General features: G+C 39.0%; 1 protein-coding gene across 9 annotated transcripts in view; it reads right to left on the reverse strand.

The window, feature by feature from the left end:
• Positions 1-22,911, reverse strand: part of Dennd1a (DENN domain containing 1A) — a 453,328-nt gene that overhangs the window by 216,312 nt on the left and 214,105 nt on the right. For 8 of the 9 annotated variants that reach the window (XM_048342185.1, XM_048342167.1, XM_048342121.1 and 5 more), the window contains 2 exons: positions 18,710-18,763; positions 5,083-5,193 (listed from right to left, as the gene is read on the reverse strand). In XM_048342185.1, the coding sequence (XP_048198142.1) occupies positions 5,083-5,193; positions 18,710-18,763 (165 nt within the window). The remainder of the gene's footprint in view (positions 1-5,082; positions 5,194-18,709; positions 18,764-22,911) is intronic. The other variant, XM_048342131.1, reaches the window with a different exon arrangement.

Raw genomic sequence — 22,911 nt, forward strand, 5'->3', positions numbered from 1 at the left:
ACTGGTGAGCTCCAAAGAAGGTGGCAGCACAGAAGGACAAACAGATGCTGGAGAGAAGAGCTTACTGCTGGAGGCAGCATGAAGGAAGGCATGGAGAAGGAACATTCTCTAAAAGCTCCTCTGAGCCATCTCTAAAACTTCAGTCCCTCACCACCTCCACCCACTCTCCTCAGTTGCCATCCTTACACCTCCTTTGTTACATTAGCGAGAGTACTGTACATTTAACTTATTTATTTCACTTGGTTTCCTGTAGGTCTACCCTACTAGAATATAAGCTTCTAGTTGGCTACGGTATCCCCAATGCTAAAATAAATCTTCTGTGGGATGAAGCCAGGTGGATCAGCAGAGTTACTGGCCCAGTGGATGACAGATGGTTCACCCACAAAGGGGAAGCAAAATATGAAGCCCTCAGAAAGTCAAGAGATGTGGTAAGGGCTGCTGGGATCCTCTTCTGAGGGCTTCTATCAGATGGATATAGAATTCTGGGTTGGAAATCTTTTTCCCTTAGAAGTCCAGAACACTATTTCACTGTCTTCTGGTTTCTAGAATTATAAACTCACACTTAACATTGATTCCTACCCTCTGTACAAGAATGACTTTTTCTCCATTCCTGATAGTCTAAAATTTCCTAATGAAAGAGCTTAGTATCTTATTTTCTGTCAGATTACTTTTTAAAAGTACACACACATAAAGTAAGAACAGCATATAAACAACTTAAGGAATCGAAACTTACCACTTACGCCAGGAGTCAACAAGCTAAAGTAAAAAGGCCAGTGTGGTCTCCTGCTAGTTTCTGTAAATATAGCTTCATTGGAACATGGCCACACCTACAAGTTTACCTAAGGGTCAAAGCCCAGTAGTTGTATCAAAGATAGTATGGGCTCCAGAATCAAATATTACTTGGTACTTCATAGAAAAAGTTGTTGAACCCTAACCTAGCTTGAGAATGAAAACAGTCAGTATAATATTTGTCTAGCAGGCATAGGATATACATTTTAATCTCAATGCTAAAAAAGAAAAGTTAATACTACCAGGTGCCACTGGTTCATGCTTATAAACCTAGCTACTCAGGATGCTGAGAACTGAGAATCACAGTTTGAAGCCAGCTTGAGCAGGAAAGTCCATGAGACTTTCATATCTCATTAACCACCAAAAAGCCAGAAGTGGAGCTGTGGCTCAAACCTTAAGTAAAAACACTCAGAGTTAGTGCCCAGGTCTGAGTTCAAGCCCCAGGATTGGCACGCATACATGTACATGCACATGTGCACATGCACACATGCGCACACATACACACACACAGTTAAAATCTGACTCAAACTATGATTCAAATTGGTCTCAAACTATGATTCTCCCAATCTCAATCTCTTGAGTAGCTAGGATTAGTGTGAGCCACAGTGTCCTGCTACATTTAAACTTTTGATCCATTTAGAATTTCATTTTGCAAGAGAATTTTTCTTCCACTTCTATTGACAGAAACTACTGAAAAGTTTGCCCATTCGTCACAAATACTCCTGTGCCTTCTCTATTGTGTGTGTTTTTTTTACCCTCATGTACAAATGATCTATGTCTAGGTATTCAAAGTCTAGTCCATTAGTCAGTTTGTACTCTCACAGATGCTATGGCCAGCATCTTTATTACTACAGCTTTATAAGACGTTTATGGAAAGGCAAGTTTCCATAATCCATTCTTTTTCCTTCAATATATTTTGGTGCCTTTCTCTCTCTTTCACTCTTTTTTACATTTAATTAGTATTATTTATTTACTTATTTTTTTCTTGCTGATCCCAGGCCTTGAACTCAGGTCCTGGGTGCTGTCCCTGAGCCTCTCTGTGTTTAAGGCTAGGGTTCTACCACTTGACCCACAGTTCCACTTCCAGCTTCTTCTGAGTAGTTTATTGGAGATAAGACTCTCATGGACTTTCTTGCCCGGGCTGGCTTCAAACCACAATCTTCAGATTTCAGCCTCTGAGTAGCTACAATTACAGGCATGAGCCACCAGTGGCTGGCTTACATATTAATTTTAAAATTGGCCTACTAGGTACTATGTCAAACCCTACTGGGATTGGAAATGAAATTGTAGTCAATAAATGTATAGGTCATTTGAGTGAAATGGCATCTTTGATACAGAAACCTGCCTACTTACAAACATGGTCACCTTTTTTTTTCCTCCATCTATTAGCAACCATGGAAATTTTAACTTTAATGTTAAATTATATAGTTATATTAGTTATATTAGTAGAAGTGCAGCATCATTAACCCTACATATCTAGCTCAACCATCTTAGTTACTATAAGATTTTAAAGAGATTTGCCTACTATCTTGTCTAATATTTTAAAGCTTACAATAATGAGTAACACTGACTAGTTATTTTCTTTACTTGGACTACCTATTCGTGTGGCTAAATGTTAATGTTACACAAGTGTTGCAAGAAAAGCTGGCAAGTAATTCTTCTTTGCTCTTGACTTGGGTATTTACCTGTTCTTTATCTGTTCCTTCAATTGTCTGATAAATATATCTATAAAAGGTATGTGGGGTGACTGTTTTATCTAGACACATTTATTAAATGTTGACTCAAGATCTATAGATTACATGATCTATTTAATTTCCCTACTTCTTTCTGAGTCAATTTTGATAAATGACATTATTCTGTTGATTACATTTTAGTTTTTAAATACTATCATAAAGTTGGTAGCAATATTTTCTTACTACGTTTAAAATCTCTGCTGCATCTGTTCCTTAAATTTATTCCTTTATTTCATTTTAGTTTGGGAAAGGAGCAGAAATAACTTTGTATGTTTAATCTACTACATTTATATGAACAAAATTACACAGAAGGTACATTCTTGCTTTTCCATAAGGATAGAGAAAAATAATGGAATCCAATAAAGCTGGTGTAGTGAAATAAAATGATGAAATATGTAAAGTGTTTAGGACAGTGAGTGGCATATGATAAGGGCTCAAAGCACCATTTGAAGACCTTTGATTCTACTGAGATGATTTTTGTTCTGATGGAGTTTTATCATTCAAAGCAGCAGTGACTTATGGGCTGGCCTCTTATAAATGTGCCCTCATTTCACTCAGCCTTGTAAAGAAGCAATGCTAAATGGGACTGACAATACTTTCATTCTGGATCTTCATGTCCTAAGATTGTTGACTACACAAGTAAATTACAAAAAATAAAATGTAAAATGGAGGTATATTATAAGCTGTCATACGTCTGTTACCTACCAAGTGCTACGTATGATCCTTGAACATAGTAGGCAATCAAAACATAGTGAAATTATAGTGAAAATTCTAAAAGTCTCACACAATTTTCATTATAAGGTATCCTTCATCCATGGGTAAATACAACTGATTTTCACCATCCTTTTCTTTTTTTTTTTTTTGGTATGCCAGTACTGGGTGTTGAACTGGGGTTCTGGGCACTGCCCTTTAGCTTTACCATTCAAGGCTAATGCTTTACCATTTAAATCACAGCTCTATTTCTGGCTTTTTAGTGGTTAATTAGAGAAAAGAATCTTATGGGTTTTCCTGCCCAGGCTGCCTTTGATCTGTAACCCTAAAATCTCAGCCACTTGAGTAGGTTGGATTACAAGTGTGAGCCACCAGCACTGGTTATTTCTACCATCTTTAATAGAAAGATGACACATCTCCCAGTCAATTTCTGCATCTGTATTACTTAACAACAACAAACCTGAAAACAGATATTGAATGTGTACTGAGGTCTGTGATTTAATCTTAAGCACAAGAAAACATAAGATTAATTTTTTTAACTTTAATGTTAAATTATATAGTTATATTAGTTATATTAGTAGAATTGCAGCATCATTAACCCTACATATCTAGCTCAACCAGGGGTATAATTTAGTGACAGACAGTTTGGATAACAAGCAAGAAGCTCTAGGTTAAATTCTCAGCAATGAAAAACTAAATAAAAATAAGAAAATAAATAAAGACGAGAGTAACAAAGATAGACTGATAAATGGCATAAACAATGTACAGATGGATAAATATGTGATAAAATAACTTCACTAAATTATTATTTGTCAAAACTAGATGGAATTCTATTAACGTTCACTGTAAAGTTATTGAAAACTTTCTAGAATGCTTGAGAATTTTTGTAATAAAAAATTGAGAAAAACAAACTATACTTTTCAAGTAAAAAACTAAAATAAAAAGAATGTGAAAACATGTCATTTATATATTAAAATATTATACTTTAAAGAGTTTATTCTAATTTATAAGAAAAATATCAAAAATCCTTTTGATAAAGGAGAAAAGATATTAATAAGATAAACAGAAAATAAACTCAGAAAATAAAATAAAAATATTTATTTCCACCAAAGAATTAAAGAAAGTAAAAAATGCTACTTTGCCTACTTTATTAGAAAAAATACACACATCATTGAGGCAAGGCTGAAGTGAAAGTGGTCCACTCTACACAGGTGGCAACATTCACTGAAACAAGCACAGGGTTGGGGAAGTGATGCGGCAGTCTCTAAGTCACGGTGCTCATCAGGTTCTTAGACCTGGTGCTCCCACTCCTTAGAATATCATCTACATCAGTCAAAAGAAGCTAATAGATGATTGCTGTAATATTACTAGAGAATAACCTGCAACAAACTAAAAACAATCAAGAGAAGAAAAATTTTGGTAATGGTAATATATCCACATAATGGAACACCTTGTACACATTTTTTGAAAAATGAGACTGTGGTGAAAATGGTAGAGCACCAAGTGCAGGGCCTTGAATTCAATTCCCATTTTTGATACACACATACATACACACACACACACACACACACACACACACACACGTCAGTAATGAAAGCTAAGGTGGAAAGAAGTACAGTGCTCATAACACACAATCAAAAGAAAAACTATTTCTAATTGATTGTGAAACTATGAGAATAAGTGAAATGTGCTTTGACACTGTAAAGCAGCATGAATAATGAATTAAAATGATGTATTACTGTATGAGGGGGATGTGGCTAATTCATTTTCCTAAAATTTCTTTAATCTTGCTGCTAAGTCCTTCTATTAGATTGTATCACTGAGACGCCCGTGTGCAGACTGCACTCACCGTGCTCAGCTTGCTGCAGGCAAGAAGGATCCGGCGCTCGTACAGCATGCTGGCGTACAGATGTAGCATGTTGTTGACATCCACAGCCACAAAATATTCTGTCAGATTTCTCTAAGAAAAAGAAGAAGGCAAAAGTTTGTGGCTGCTTTTGTTTGTTCTTATTACAAACAGTACCTAATAACCACAAGAAACAGAAAATAATAAGAAAGAGTACATGCTTCTTCCTTTGTCCTGTTCTTTCTAACTGGGGGACCAAATCACAGTCATGTATAAAGTCATGAAATTTTTGCAAAGTTGGAAGACAAGTTGGAGATGAGCAGCAGCCTGAGCAAATGTACTTTTGTGTGGTGATTATAGTTTACAACACAAGGTCACATATAACACTGTGTCTACTTTTCATGTGAATATGAAAGGTGAGAGAAACAGGAATTTTACAGTCTCACAAATGAGGAAACCAAGGTAGGGGAGATTTGCCAAGATCAAATGGTCTAATAAGCAATGAAGACAGGACTGCTGCTCAGATCTTCCAGCCTGAGGCCCTAGAACTTTCCTAAGGTACTGCGCTATGTGTCTAAGCAAAAGAAAGCACCCAGGGACCAAAGTACTTTCCAGACATTTCCATTTCTATCTAGCAGATCCCAGCCTCCAAACCCTGTCCTATGCACACTGCCAGTGTCTCCCCTTCTCCTTAGCTTATGGTCTCCAAAATGTCTCACCCACAATTAAAGCCACTTTATAAAGTTACAACTTCCAATATTTCTCGCTCAAAGAGAAAAAAAAAATAGTAGCCAAATAGCACAGCAGCCAGTTGTGACAAAGCAGTTAAAACAGCGCTTTTGTCTGGGGCCTGACCTTCATTCTTTAATTAGTACTACCGATTATTATTCTTTAAATTTTAGGAAAAAATTGAATGTGTTTGGCTTCAACAATCCCTTCTGTAACCACCTGACTTTAATAATACACATGAATATGCTAATTTCTTGAATGTTGCGGGTTTTCAATGTCTCACAAAATAATCCTCTACAAATGAAAGAGGTTTGGGGGATGGAACACTATTGCCAGGGGTTTAGTTTATAATGATTGAAGATCTATAACCCATAATTTGAAGTAACCCAGGTAGATTTTACATGCAAAATAATGTAAAGTGGTTTTCAACAATATTATGGGTTGTGAGTTAAGAATAAGCACTTATCTTATGATTTATGATTGTTTGACTGGAGTACCAGGTTAACCACCAACCTTTATAAATAAAGGCCATGTGAGTTAGACGCCAGGTACCTTAGGCACTCTGTGTAACCTTATGCAATCATCATAAAAATCCAGTGGGTACTAGTCTTTCCAATACAGATAATGATACCGGAGACATTCAGTAACTGCAAGAGTAAGATCTGACTTTAAAGTCTATATATTTTCTCTTAAGCCTGTCCCTATTAAATACTTTTCAACACCTATATGTAAAAGGCTTTGCAGAGATTTCACTAAACACAGAAACCACTCCTTGACATGATGGTGCTGACATTTGATACTGATATTTGACAGAGGTAAGTTAAGTGGGTAATCACAATTCAGACATGTTTTTTTAGGTAAAATTAATATTCTGAAGAAAGTACTGTGTGGAGGAAAAAGCAAGATTAAGATTGCTTTTAAAAATTATTGCTACCTCCTTTACTGAGCAATCCTATGGACTAGGCAATAGACATTTGACCTGACTTCTTTCTAATCTTCCAAGCAACTATGGGAATAGGCATTACCATGTGCACTCTTTAGATGGGCAAACTGAGGGTCAGGAAGATTTAGTAATCGAAGATTATTCAGCTAGAAAGGGTAGAGGTCAGGTTTCAAAACCAGGTTTCCTGCATCCACAACGCAAATGTTAACATCATGCCATCACAACTCTTTAACAAACACAATGGCAAAACAGAACACATACCAAAGGCAGTCAGAATTAGGCAAGAAGTACCTCTCTTGCCTGTGCGCAGACAGCACTGAGCTAATGTCAGAGTGGGATTTGTGCTAGAGACAGTGACATGGCAGAGCTTTTCTCACCAACAAAAATATAAGACCCTCAGCTGAGCATTTCAGCAAAAGCTTAACTGCTGATGAATTACATGAATTTTTCTTTTAAGAGAGGATGGAAGTAAAAAGAAAATAGAAATGAGGAGCTTAAAGAAGGCCAGAAAGCCCATTAGCACTTTTGACAGATCCAAAGATAACTCTGAAGCCACCAAAACGTGGCCTCAAGAGTCTGCCAAGAAGTTTCACGCTGGGTAGAAATATGTTACACAGCTTGCCGTCCAAATAGGGAGACACAGCGTCAGAGACAAATCCTGTGCCTTATTTTGGTGGGAGAAAAAAAAAATTACAAAGATACTTTTGTGGATGGCAAAGGGAACATTTCCCAAATAAAAACACCGCTTGACTGAGGCAGGCCCCCCATTCTATCAGGATCCTGAGGGACTCAGGTGCCTATTCCAGAAACTTTACACAGGTATGTTAAAAATATGTAACATTTAGCCAAATTCTTGCTAAACTGTCATGTACTTTTTTTGGTATTTCTCATCCCATCTGTGCTGATTACCAAGATATTTGTGTCTAAACAGAAGCTGTCTTTCTTTCTTATCTGCTTCCTCCCCTGCTTCTTTCCTTCTGGGATGCCACCCGCCAGAGCGGATGGGACTGCCAGCAGCCCCTGCCTAGGAACCTCACTCTGCCAGCCCTGGGAATACTTGCAGGGCAGGGGGGCCCTGGAGCACTTGAAGCTCTTGTCAAGCCTGGGCTCCAGAGAAAGCCCCTTGGAGACAGGGATCTCCTCCTGCTGTTGTAAAGAATTCAGTAGCTGAGCCATGCCTTTTCAGATTTGCCCTGCCCTTTTCCACTCCCGCGACCTTCATGTCTGCAATTTCTTCCTAGAATGCTCTTCTCTGCCCCTCAACTACTTGTCAAAACCCAGCCCCAGTGACACCACCTCCTCCTGGAAGGCTTCCTTGCCTCTTCATTTGCCAACCTCTCCTTTGCGTTTCCATGGCAATTTGTCCCTATCTTACAATAACTCCATTTTAAGTATGTTTTTCCAGTAGGCTAAGTCCCTTTGCTAAAATTACATATCCCATAATCTAGTAGTTGATGAAAGAATGAATCAGTGAGTGGAGGAAGCAACCGACTGAAGATTAGGGGCATAGTAGAAACTCAGCCTTGCAGAGAGACCATGTGGTGTACCAGGAGGAATAGAGAAGTTGACTTTAGAAAATCAGATTCTATGTCTGATCAAGGAATCAAGTACTTGATAATAATGAAGGACACACAAAAATAAGTGACCCTGGGGTTTGTCCAGAGTCAAGTAAAATAGCTGGGGTGGAGGGTAAGAAGGGGCTTGTCAATGTATCTGTGGCTACTGCTGAAGAATGTAAACAAACTGGTGGTTTGTTAATAGGGGAACAGGCAGGGCAAGGGAAGTGCCCGTAGAAGCAAGTGGGCAGTTCAGAACCAGGTCCATCGGATTTCTCCGATGGGGAACATTAGAGCACAAGAAAAGAGTTTCTTCCACAGTACAGTAAACTGTCCTTAGTCAATACTGTAGCCAGGCCAGGTGCAGCAGTTAATGGCTGTAATCCCATCTACTTGGGAGGTAAAATATGGAAGATTCACAGGCTGTGAAGGACTAAATTTAGCGACTCAGATAATCTTAGCTACTCAGGAGGCTGAGATTGAGGTTGCAGTCTGAAGCCAGCCTAGGCAAGAAAGTCCAAGACTCTTATCTCCAATTTTAATCATCAAAAACCTGAAAGTGGAGTTATGGCTCAAGTAATGGAATGCCAGCCTTGAGTTAAAAAGCTAAGGGACAGCACCCATGTTCTAAGTTCAAGCCCCAATACTAGCACAAAAACAACTAAGTTGAGCCTGGCCAGGTAGGGCTGGGCTTGTAGTTTACCTAGTAGCTAGGGAGGTAGAGGCAGGAAAATCAAAGTCCAGGCTGGCCCAGGTAAAAAACCATAAGACTTCAACTGGTAGAATGCAAGTGCCATGGGTTCAAACTCTAGTACCACCAAAAAATAAAAAGGGATACATCTCCGTTTATAAGAGAAACAAAGCCTATCATGCTCTCCTAGCACTTTCCTTTGGTGAACTAAGTCCTTGACCTCCAGTTTCTGTCTCATATAACCGACAATCAACACACACATGTAATTCAACTTCTTCTGTGTGCCTAGCGCTACTCTGGGACCTGAGACTACAAAAATAAAGTTCTGTTTTCCAAATCTTCATATGGGGGTGGAAGTACTATCAGACCCAGAAACCCAGTATACAAAGCACTGTGGTCAAGGCTACCTCCAGGGATGGCAAAGAAAAGCAGGCTCATTTTGTTGATTGATGCACTGGGGGGTGGGGGGTAAAGGCATATTCTACATAGAGACAGAGGTAGAGACAGGAGGTGAGAGGAGATACAAGCAGGTAAATGGAGGAAAAGGCAGAGGGAACTGAGGGCAACAAGGCTCCCTCCCTCTTAGGGAGCCTAGACTCCTACCACCTCCTGCCAGTAATAGGGAGCTACTAAAGGAACAAGACATGATCATATATGTGTTTCAGAAAGGTCCCTCTGTGGCTCTATGGAGGATGGATAAGAGCCAGCAAATGGGAGATGGGGCAATCAATTAACTGGTTACTGCCACATTACAGCAAAGAAAATGTAAGTGAATAAACAATTCAGAGAAAATCTGTAAATCAGAAGTACAGGACTTGACAATGAATTAGACTTGGAGAGGGGAGGAAAAATATATCAGTGACCTCCAGACTGGCAAGTTACTGTGCGCCACACGTGTCTACTTGCCTGCACAGTTTTTCAGAGAAAATCCATTACTGTTCAGTAACAGATAAATCCTCCCAAAGAATGAATGCTCCTGTCAGACATGCTGTGGCTGGCGGCCTAGTCCCCCGTTTAGTGTCCTGGTCTATCACAATACCACACAGTAAAAGCTCAAGAAACATTCCCTTCAGGCCCTGCCAATTACTTTCTCTGTGTAATTTACCTGCTAGGAAAGGAAACCTTGGTGCAGAGGACTGTTTCCCAGGTTCTGCACTCAGAGTGTTGCTTTTCTTAGTGCCAGGCTAAAGGACATTCCTTTCCCACTGAAATTCATTAAGCTCCCCTCCCTCCTTCCCTCACCCCCCCTTGCCGTGTGTGTGTGTGTGTGTGTGTGTGTGTGTATGTGTGTGTGTGTGTGTGTGTGTGTGTGTGTGTGTGAGAGAGAGAGAGAGAGAGAGAGAGGGGGAGAGAATGTGTAGGACTGAACAGGAGGGACACAAAGCTGACCACTACATGGACTCAAATCCCAAGGGGACCCTGGATGGAAGGGCCTACAAGGTGAGTTTCAGAACAACACAGCCACACAAAGCTGCTTAGACTTACAGTTTCCTTTTTTATCTCTACAAAAAAGACTGAAGGTCTCTTCCAGCATGAGCCCTTCTGTGGTTCTCAACGTAAAGATGAGAACAGCACCTGGCAAAACCCCAGTCTGCTCCCCTTACCCCCCCAGGAGAGTTCTCCTAATAGCTGCTCTTGCCTGGCCTCCCCTGCTGTTCCTGCAGCGATCTAGGTGGTTAGGGACTTCGGGCTCACTGTGATCTATGCCTGAGGTTATGAAGCAGGTGGGGGTGGGGCGAAGGGGGTTGGAAAGGGTTGGAGCTGGGAGGGGATAGAGGACAGCTTAGAGGGAAAGCGACTTAGGTTCAATACCTAAGGGAAATGAGATAATCCTCAAACCAAAGAACCAACTCTAAGCTGGGTACTCCTTGGAGCCTTCCAAGCAGATGCTAGTCCGCCCCACTGTCTGTCATTTTATTAGTGTTTGTGACTCTCCACTTCACAGAAGATACTTACTGGAGAAGCCTTTCTAGGCAGAGGCTAGGTTTTGTCAAAGGGTATCACACCCTGAAATACTTCTGTTCAAATTATTTCACCATCATATCATTTTTCTTAAAAATAAGGTCTGTCCAGTCTGGTCCCAAACTTCTAGATTCAAGTCTCAGAGTAGCTTGTAGCTGGGACTACAAGCATGCTTCATTGCAGCAGCCTTCAGAGTATAAAAAAGTTTTAAATCCTCAAGTGATTTTTAAACAAAAAATTTAAGTGATCTTAGTGGTGTGGGATTCTTAAAAGGGACTTATAAATTTGGTTTCTAAAATAATCAGCTGAGAAAGAATCCCACAAATTCACCAGAGCAATCAAATCAGAAAAGTATATTAAAGGAAGAAAAGCAGAGTTACCCAAAGGTCAGCTTTTATCCTGCTGTGTGAATGGAAAAACCATTAGAATAAACAATTACCTGACAACTCTTAAGAGTAACAATGAACTCCTCTATAATCTCCTACTTGATAATAGGGCCTCTACTACCATCCCAACTGTGTTTATTTTTGTAAAGTCATGATGACTTAATAAATCTTTTCTATATCACAGTGCATCATTTGACAAAGTAGAGTCTGGGCAGTGTCACATGTAACTGTCCATTCTGAATGCTTTCCTCGAGTCATTAACTACTTGGTATGACACCAACAAGATAATTAAGACAGGTTTGTTTAATATTCCAAATGAAGGCTGATACGATAATCCATTAATCAAAAGTAATCTTCAAAACCTGGACTCTAGCAAAAAAAAAATCCCTTATACAGTCAGTTTACAATAATTATGAATACATATCTTCTTGTGAGCTGTGACTTTTTTCAATGCAGGTCATCTACTTAAAATTTATAAAGACTTATGCTCATTTAATTATTGGCTGCATAAAATTCACTCCTACATGTGTTATCTTGATAGACAGAGAAAACCTTGATGACCAATTACATAGTGAGTTTTTTCAGTGAAAGAAGAAAATTCTTCTCCAAGAAATTGTAGCAATGAGTTAGCTTCAACAAAGAATTAATTTTCCACTTTCATTAACATCTTGTAGCTAAATCTTCCCAAAAGCCAATGAGAAGGAACCCTTCTTTTTCCAGTCCATTCTATTCATTCATTCATGCCATATACTAAACAGCTGCAATGTTCTTGGGACAGTGCTACTTATGAAAATGTACTAGTGAAAAAAGTATCAATTCCTATCGGAAGGAAGGGAAGGTGATATATACCAAATATTAACAGAAGGGGCAAAACTTACAGTTATAGTAAATGATAACTTAGGTAGGTACAAGGATGCAATAGAACCAGAGACACTCAACTCAATGCACAGGTCAGACTGTCTAGGTATGAATCCTAGTTTTAGCATTTAATGGTTAGACACATTGCTCCATGTCAGTCACTTTTCCCTGCTCTTCAGAACAGGACTAACAACTAAGTCACAGGATATTACAATGAAATGATAATGCCTAATCTCAGTTGAGTATGTAAAAAATACCAGCACTTTCTTCTTATTCTTACATTAGCCGTTCTCTAACATTGTCCAGAAGAACATTCTTTAGTTCCATGACCCAAAGTCCATGCATCCTTTCAACTGCTTGTTCTTTTAAATTCAGTATGTCCCTTGGAGGAGACAATCAATAAATGCTTACAGAACATCTCTTGTATTACAGGGACTGGAGCTCTGCACTTCTTCATTTGCTGGTACCAATTCCAGGCTTCAGAAATATTGGTGTCACTGGGGCCTGTAAAGAGCTTTTGTGGGTCCATGAAACATACACCCGTGAAAGGGAAAGTATTGATTTCCTCAGTGAAGACTGTCAGCCAACATCTAGAAAAGAAAGTACCAGGAGTCCTGTTCTCTAGTCCATAGGCCACAGTCAGACCTCAAGAGAGGTCAGGACTAGAATTCTCGGGGAAAAAAGACAAAGACTACCAATAACAAAACCCCTGTGGTACCTGATGTTGGCCTTGTAACTTTACACCCAGTCCTTCATTTGCTCCTCACATTTTCCTTCATTAGATAAGTCCCCAGCCTGGTAACACTCGGTGTGGCTGTCTCCAAAACTCATGTTCTACCCAGGACAGCACACTAGATCATATTAACAACCCCATGGCTATTGCTTGTTTCAATTTGCAATGCAGCAATTTAGTCATTTTAAATTAATCCTTGAAAAAAATCACAAGAGATTAAAATGCAAATTTTAACACGGCTATAGCTCAACAGTGATTCTGTGTCAAAAATCACACAAATTGGTCTTACAAAAGTGTAGAATGTCCTTAGAGGAAAAGCTTTCCTGCTTCATTTTGTATTTCGGATATTAATTTTTTTCATGAATATCACGGTTCAGCTGTAGGGGTGCAGGAAGGTACAATGGAATCAAAACCTTCTGAAGCTAGGGTTGCTAACACGGCACTGATGAGCAGACCTTGGGTTGGCACCCTCCAGTCTGTGACCTCTGGGTTCTGTATATGTAAAATTGGGCATACATCTACCTCTTGCAGAGTCGCAGTCAGGATTAAAGGGGAATGATGTACGTTGGGAGTCTGGCAGATTGGTATTACTATTCTGCTTAGAAACAAACAAGGCCAGCCTTTATGAGTTTGCAAAGGAGGATTTAGGGAACAATGGGTCATAGACAGGGAATTGGTTCATTAGTGGCAAAACCAGCAGAAGGTATGTAAATTTTTTAAATGATGGGGGCAGACGGAGGGGGCATACAATGCTCATAGGAATTGGAGATGGGGCTGTAAAGGAAGATAGTTTAAAATATTTTTGATATCAATAACTGTGGTATTGAAAATTATCAGAACAAGTTCTTATGGCATTCTCAGTCCTAAAAAAAATAAAAAAGATGAGCCTAACCCAGGCAATTACTGTAATCATAACACAATTCATTATAGAAGAACATTAAAAACAATTCAAAATGTTTATTGATAGGGATTGTATAGTTGGTAGATTGAACATATTTTTTCTCAGATACCACTCTCCCAGAAAAAGTCACAGGAAAAGAATTTTAAAAGGCATAGCCCCCAAAGAACAAGAAAAGAAACTATTAATAACAAAAGAGAGATGTCCAATTTTTAAAAGCCAAATAGCAGATGTTACTTCAGAAGTGGCTCTCAACCTGGGGCCTTGCCCCTCAGGGGACTTTTGGCAATGCTTATTTCTGGTTGTTATGGATGGAAGAGGGTGTGCTACCACCATACAGTAATTACGGCCCAGGGATGTTGCTGAACAACCTACAATGTACTAGCCATCCTTACACAATGGAAGATTACCGGGTGCAAGCTGACAACAGACTGAAAAGTTAGAAACTAATGTGGAGGTGGGTTGGATAAGGTAGTCAGCATCAAGCTGTGCTGTACTGTATTGTACTGTACTATACTCACAGTTCAGGAACTCCAAAACAGCCCACAAGTGGAGACAATGGGAACCTCTGATGGCAAAGGGAAGAATGAATATGGAAAAAGGAACAATTTGATGCTGATCAAGAGTCTCCTCTCCAGCCTACTTCCCTGATCAGCTAACCTCTTGCATTCTTCCAGAGGAGTGTTTACAATCTGAGGCATTGATCACAAAGGCCTGAGCACATCAGACAGTGCTGAAGATACAGGACAAACTATTAAACAAAAAATGGAATTAAATGAAGGTAACCAAATGTTAATACCTCATAAACAACCACTCACACTCCACTAAGCTCAGAACACTGTTAATAAAGCATTTGTTCTCCAGGCATGAGAAAACTGACTAGTCAAAAGGAAAAGTTTCTGATAGTGATATGTAAGAGCATCTTGACCCCCAAAGGCAACATCAGTTCTAAGGCTTTAGGAATTGTGATCCCCGCTTTTTGATAAAGCCTACTAGGAAGCAAGGTATCTAATGAACACACAGCTCCAGACAGGCTGTTTAGTATTCCACTCTGAAGTGTGACTAGGGAGCCATGTGAGAACAGGTTCTTTTTTTATAATTTATTTTTTAATTAAACACAAATTTTTGACAAGGTGTTGTGCAAAAGGGGTACAGTTACATAGTAGGGCAGTATGTACATTTCTTGTGATATCTTACACCCTGTTTTTCTTTCCCTTCCCTAGGTCAGATAGACATATATACAATACACAATGTATCAAGAACATATACAGTAGCCACGTGGCCTACATCAAAGGAAATTTGCCTAGGGCTTTAAATGTATTGTCGACAATAGACAATATGTGGACAATAGTCTTATATGAATGTACATACATAGCTTTTGAGCTATTGTGATCCACTCAGAGGTCAATTTTTGACCTTTATATGTTGAGTAGTGAGAACAGGTTCTTAAAGAAGAGGCATAGTAAACAAACAAATAGGACCTAGGAATGCTGAAAAAGGAAAGAGTGCAGAACAGGAGGCCAAGAACAAGAACTAGAACATGGTTTGATGCCATCTCTAGCAGGAAAGCTTGTTAGACTCCTTTTTCAACCTAGAATTGGGTGCAGTGGCATACATTTATCATCCCAAGCTATGTGTGAGGAAGGCTGAGATTGGGAAGAGAGGAGAGATGAGATTGGGAAGATCAAGAAACCAGGGAAGCCCAGCCATCTCCATGGAGGAAAGGGATACTATGACCTGTGATTGAGGTGACATTGCAAAGCCTAAGCATGAAGCTTAGAGAGGCAGCAGGTAGGAGGTATGACCCCATCCTAAAAATAACTAGTGAAAAACAGGGATGGAGGTATACAATGTTCATGCCCTGAGTTCAAGCCCCAGAGCTGGCAAAGATAGATAGATAGATAGATAGATAGATAGATAGATAGATAGATAGATAGATAGATAGATACTATTAATATGTATTACGTTCATAAGAATAAAATAGCGGGGCTGGGGATATAGCCTAGTGGCAAGAGTGCCTGCCTCGGATACACGAGGCCCTAGGTTCGATTCCCCAGCACCACATATACAGAAAACGGCCAGAAGCGGCGCTGTGGCTCAATTGGCAGAGTGCTAGCCTTGAGCGGGAAGAAGCCAGGGACAATGCTCAGGCCCTGAGTGCAAGGCCCAGGACTGGCCAAAAAAGAAAAAAAAAAAAAGAATAAAATAGCATTAAACAAACATATAATTAGGGCTAGGGTTTCGTTTTGGCTTTTTTCTTGTTCTTCTTTTTCTAGTTTCTTGAGCTAAAACTTGTTTTCATAAGTTCCTTCAAAGCTATAAATTTTCCTGGAATATATTTGTGGCCACATCCTTTGTTAGTGTTCTTTTGTTTTTTTTCTCCAGTCCTGGGGCTTGAACTCGGGGCCTGAGCACTGTCTCTGGCTTCTTTTTGCTCAAGGCTAGAACTCTACCACTTGAGGCACAAAGCCACTTCTGGCTTTTTATGAGTATGTGGTGCTGAGGAATTGAAACCAGGGCTTTATGCATGCTAGGCAAGCACTCTCTACCAGTAAGCCACATTTCCAGCCCTAGGGTTCTTATTGTCATGATTTTTAAACAACACTGAATTTCAAGTTTTTGTCCTCTTTGATCCAAATTCTATTTCAAGTAGATGAGTACTTTGTAAAAACCTGATTATTCATTTTCAGTTTATATGACTCCAATAAAAGTTGTATCCTGTTTAAGATCAAAATGTTCAGAGAAATTTAGTATATATAATCAAATTTTGTAAGCATTTGATGACATTTGGAAACTATCATATATATTTAATATATATTTGTGTATAGAGAGATGTATATGTTATACAAAGGGGGTTTTAATTCAACATGTCAGTTTATGGCTACAATTATAATTCTCCTTATCCCTCAATATTCCTAGTTCCATTTTCACAGGTATATATTATAAATATTATGACTACATTTGTCCACATTTCCACTTTCAAAATTGTCTTTGATAGGGCTGGGGATATAGCCTAGTGGCAAGAGTGCCTGCCTCGGATACACGAGGCCCTAGGTTCGATTCCCCAGCACCACATATACAGAAAACGGCCAGAAGCGGCGCTGTGGCTCAAGTGGCAGAGTGCTAGCCTTGAGCAGGAAGAAGCCAGGGACAGTGCTCAGGCCCTGAGTCCAAGGCCCAGGACTGGCCAAAAAAAAAAAAATTGTCTTTGATAGCATTTTGCTGTTGGTCTTTGGCTAGCTATAATCCCGTTTCTGTTCTTTCTGAAGTAATTTTTCCATTCCTTTTGGGTTCTTATGTCCATACTGAATTGTGCAAGTATCAGATATCACTTTAATACTGCAGAATTCCCAAATTTTCTAGTTCATGATAACTTCTAACATGGCAGGGACATTTTCCTTCTCAATTTTACACATTTTTATTTCAATGGAACTTTTTGAGGGGTAAAAGGGAAAAAAATTCATGAGCTCCAAGTATGATAGCATAGCACATAAAAACTCAGTCTTGAAAATTAGACTTAAGCCTGAATTCTGATTTTACTACTTCTTTGTTGTAGAACCTTGAATGCATTACTTAAATTTCTCTGAGCTTCTATTTACATGAGAATGATTATAGTAGTAGGCATCTAAGCTTGTTAAGAGCAGGAAATGAGGAAATGCACTGAATATATTGACTGACAAGTAGTATGGCCCAATAAACATTAGCTATTGTTGTTGCAATATAAACTCTGGTCTGAAGTTTTTATTATCTAATGCCAAAATAAATGAATTAAATAAATAAAGCAACATTTCTACTACAGTCTCATCAAATAAAAGAAGACATACATATGCTCAAAAACTTCAGTGATCTAATCATAACGCCATAGCCTAACCTCATTATTATATTTGATTAGTTGACATTTCTAATCTGTCTGCTCTACAAACAACACTTAAACAATCAAAAGAATGACAAGTGAGGACTCAACCATGGATGAACAGATAAACTAATTGTTGTATAAATTCAATGGAGTATTATTCATCCTTAAGAAGGAAGGACAATCTGACTCATGCTATACCATATGAATATTTTTTGTTCATATGGAAGAGGAAGAACTGAGGTTTTAACTCATGGCCTTTACTTGCCCAGCTGGCGCTCTACAATTTGAGCTATATTCTCAAGTACCTCAGTAGTGGCCATTCTATATTTAATTTCATATTCTACTATTCATAAGAGCACACTATTATGGAATGTGTCATAAGGCTGGACATGTCATTCATCTTGTTTGGAGGGCAAACATGAGCTTTCTGCTGTCTTGGACTTTAGGACCTTAGGAGGTGAGGGTGGGGGTACTCGCACTTCACCAACTAATTATTTAGTCTCTGAAAAGTGAACACAGACATAGAAAAAGTAGAAGTGTAGTTCTACTTGAATAAATCTACCCGAACAAAGAAATCATCACACAGAAATTTCTTTGTATAGAAATGTATCACTTTTAGATAGGAGAAAGAGAATGCCTTAAGAAACTACAGAGCAAACAGAATATTGTTCAGTGACCAAAAATTACTCATAGGAATGAAAATGTTAAAGCTGTGTATCTAGTAGGTACTTTTAACTATGTAAAACGTATGTTCTAAAAAGATTAGGATGGGACATTAACAATGTTAGGAGATTATGTTAGATAAGTATGAATAACATCTCTCCTTGTCTTTACTTTCTATACTATGCATATACTTTCAATCTGCTTTTCCTTTCATAATACATTTTTCTTCTTATATGCCTTTACAATTCAGTCCTTTACAAGACTAAATTTATATCATTACATATTTAAATACACTATGTTTAAAAAATAAGTAAACAAAGAATGAAAGTTTCCTATTTCCTTCCCCAGTACTCACATTCTCGGGAATGCTGGGAAGCTCTCGGGTGTCAGGCACAGTAAAGTAAGAATGCTGGAAAAGAAAAGCACAAGCTCTTTATTTTATTTTATTTTATGCAAGAATGTAGTACAAGGGCATAACTCAGAATTCAGGTAAATGGTCTGAAGATACCTCCTGACTCTGAGGATATATTCTTGGAATATTTTTTTAGAATAGTGTCAGATTTAACCAGATGAATTATATCATAATTAGTGACCTTTCCTATGAGAGATGAACTTATTCAGGATCTTTGTAAGAAGAGCCCAAAGATTTTAAAAGCCAATTTCCCATGTGATATCGGAGAGTTTCTGAACACATGAAAGCCACAGGTTGCATAATTTATTGCTGGACAGAACAAGTGCCCCTAAGGACACATAGCAATGGTTATTACCATCATCTGAAGCTGCCATTTCTTTTCAACAAATGAGATTACATCTAGCTATACACTGGCCACAATATGACCTAGTGATGTTAAATACAGATCCAGCTGAAGGCCCATTGCACTGAGGCTACTGTGGATGGCTGGAAATGGAGAGTCTGCCCACTAAGTACACTCTGAACAAACCTCAATGGTTTCCAGTATTATTACCAGGAATTGCCAAGAATGGTGGGAAAATTGACCTCTTCAAAGACTTCCAATGAGGGATCCCCATGTACATAGCAAGCATGTGTTCCCGAGTTAAATGACAATAGGCTGAACAGATGACACCTCCCCTGCTGCTACTAAAGACTCAGAGGACAATGGTAAGCAGGAATGGATAAAGCCCAGTGCTGACCAATTAAGGTGGGATTGTGAAAGGCCAGGAAAGGTCACATTCGAAGAGGTTCAGCTTAGCCATGGCCTAAGTTCAAACCTGGACCCCCAAGTGACATTTCAGGAAGCTATCCCCGCCCCCCTATTCCTGGTTAATTGCACAACAAGTGGGTCTCTAAAAGAATGAATTGTAGTGGCTTCCTAAAATGAAAGGCCATATTAGACAACTGTAAGAATGACAATAACAACAATTGTATAAGCTACTTGTCTAATACCCAAGAGCCATTTACTGATCAACTTTTACATGGAAAACTTTTATCAGGTACTTTATAAATATTATAATCTCTTATCTACATAATACATTTAGGTAGATATGATCTCCATGTTACAAATGGATAAATTAAGACCACACATGTGACAGAATTGAAACTGAAACCAGGCCTGTATAAATAGATGCCCTTTCTGTCATAACAGAATATTATCCATGTGTTTTTTAATGTCCAAAGTACTAATGGAACTTGAATTAAGATAATAAAATAAAACCTTACCAATTAAGATTTTAAGAAAAATCTCTGCAACGCATTATTCTAAAGTCTACGTATATATAACTTAACAGTACCTAAAAATGTCACAGTAGATGATGATGCATCATGGAAACTAGTCAATAATCAACTCGACAATGAGAATTAAAATACGAAAAGTAAAATACAAAGCTCAAATTGACTCCATGAGATATACGCCAAATGGTATCTTTCTATACCAAATGGTTAGAAAGAAATTTCAGAAAACATTCAGGACCAGATGTCCACTAGATTATGATATCACTAAGAGGCAGCTTCATACAGCCAGAGAGAAAGCTTCCCCCAGAACTTGCCACTAAGCACCTAGGTGAACTCGGGCAGCTTCACTTAGTAGCATGGAATCTCAGTTTTAGAATCTATAAACACGAATCATAATGTCCACTTCAAAATGGTATGAAATGCTTAGCATTTGATTTGTAATTTAATATGAAATTATTGTTCTCAACTGCTTTTATGCATTTCCATTTTCTCAACCACTTAAGACACAGGGTAATATTCTCTTATAACTAAAGAATATGAAGTTCAACACTGACAGCTTATTAATATTTCAGGATTTATATGCTATGTGACCAGCCCTTCAAAATAAGACAAACTATTTGGAGAGATGAATTCCTAGTGATGAGGAGAAAGAGAAATCTGTTTTTACAGATGCAATTGATTGTAAATAGTAAGCCAATGCAATTCCAAAATCAAGTAGTCCTCAGGCTGTCCTTTGAAATTTTGTCTTGCTCCACTGCCCATGAAATGCTGAGGACCAGGGGAGGTCACAAGCATTCCTAGAATCCACTGGCATGAAACAGCTGCCCACCCAAAAGTCCCTCCTGTCCTGAGCTTGCTTGTCCTTGGGGCCTGGCAGCATGCTGTCTGTGCAGCTATTGGGGGAAGGAGTGGTCTTCCTCCCCAGCAGCTGGGGACCCAGCTGGGCTACTCTACAGCTACCTGTCGGATGGCATTACAGGCTGAAGCAGTGAGATCAAACTGTTTAGGAAAAAGGATAGAGACAAAGACAGATCTATTTAGCCTTAGGGATGACTGGGGCAGGTTTAAAGCTTACACTCATTTTTTCCTAGACTGTGTTTTGCCTGTGAGAATTTTTTTTTTTTTGCCAGTCCTGGGCCTTGGACTCAGGGCCTGAGCACTGACCCTGGCTTCCTTTTTGCTCAAGGCTAGCACTCTGCCAATTGAGCCACAGCGCCACTTCTGGCCGTTTTCTGTATATGTAGTGCTGGGGAATCGAACCCAGGGCCTCATGTATACGAGGCAGGCAATCTTGCCACTAGGTCATATCCCCAGCTCCTGCCTGTGAGAATTTTTGTACAAAGGCTTCTTTACTTCCCAAAGAGTTCCTGTTCTCCTTCTCTCCCTTCCTCCTTTTCCTGTCTTTTCTTTCCTTTCCTTTGTTTTAAACTTTCTTTTCTTTCAACATCTATGGAATAATAGAAAGAACATAGTCTCTAAAGCTAGCTGTTTAAAAAAAAACAAACTTTACCATATCTTAACCACAAAGCCTTGGAATGGCAAGTAGTTTTTCCTTTATAAACCTGACAGCTGGGGCTGGGGATATAGCCTAGTGGCAAGAGTGCCTGCCTCGGATACACGAGGCCCTAGGTTCGATTCCCCAGCACCACATATACAGAAAACGGCCAGAAGTGGCGCTGTGGCTCAAGTGGCAGAGTGCTAGCCTTGAGCGGGAAGAAGCCAGGGACAGTGCTCAGGCCCTGAGTCCAAGGCCCAGGACTGGCCAAAAAAAAAACAAAAAAAAACAAAAAAAACCTGACAGCTATGAAATGAAAACATTAATATTCATTTTGTAAAATTGTTTTGGATATCAGACATACATATCTAGTATAATTTTGAAACTTAATAGGTAGCAACTCTATTATTATTTCTAATAAGATAGCATTCAATATTATCATCATTCTGAAAATATCAGTAAGAAATATTAATTTTCTTAGAGGGGTAGACGCCTTCCTAACTATTAAACACCAATATTATGTGTGGCTCTGATGAAGGAGAAAACTTTCGGAAGTCAGGACTCCCCTAGAGGAAACAACTTCTGGATAACAATAGATACTAGACCAAATGGTGTTCACTTAAGAATTCTGATAAAGATAGTGACAGGGTTCAACCTAAGAAATTAGAGAATTCTCATAACTGAATTAGGGAAAACATCCCCTATCCCTATTCTGATGCCTCTTCATCTGACAGATGGAGAAACTGAAGCTAGTAAGGTTAAAGGTCTTGATTAAAGTCACACAGATGACTGGCAAAAAGACCCATAGGATCAAAATTTCTCAACTTATGTGGAGGATTTTCCACAGAACACCTGACATAGAGCAAAAAGCCTCAAAAACTATTTCTACTAAAGGTCGGGAACCATGCTAAACACTCTCCTTTAGTCGTCAAGGGATGTACAGTCCAGTTAAGACCAAAAAAATAGATTATTCCATCACAGTGGAACTAAGTCCTATGAAGTATATGAAATGTTTGGGGGCAAGGAAAATGCCCAAGCTCAACCTGAGAGCACAAGGGAGGATTTCTCTGCAAATAAAATCAGAATTGATTCTGAAGGATGTAAACAGGGTGCCTGGCAAATAGGAGAGAGGCGATACTAAAAGCTGAGGGTACAGAATGAGCTTCATCAGTGGGAGATAGGAAGAAGTAGTGCTAGGAGGGGGTGGGGCAAAAGGTGACAGAGAAAGCCCAGGACAAGGACAGGAAGGGTGCAGTCATCCTATTCCAGCCTAGCATCTGTGATCAAGATGCTAGTGATGGGATGATGGCCAGAAACTAACCTGAGACATTTAGAAACCATCTGTTTCCCATGGAATCTCGGAAAAAAATGA

The sequence above is a fragment of the Perognathus longimembris genome, chromosome 1 (assembly GCF_023159225.1).
Source record: "Perognathus longimembris pacificus isolate PPM17 chromosome 1, ASM2315922v1, whole genome shotgun sequence".
Lineage (NCBI taxonomy): Eukaryota > Metazoa > Chordata > Mammalia > Rodentia > Heteromyidae > Perognathus > Perognathus longimembris.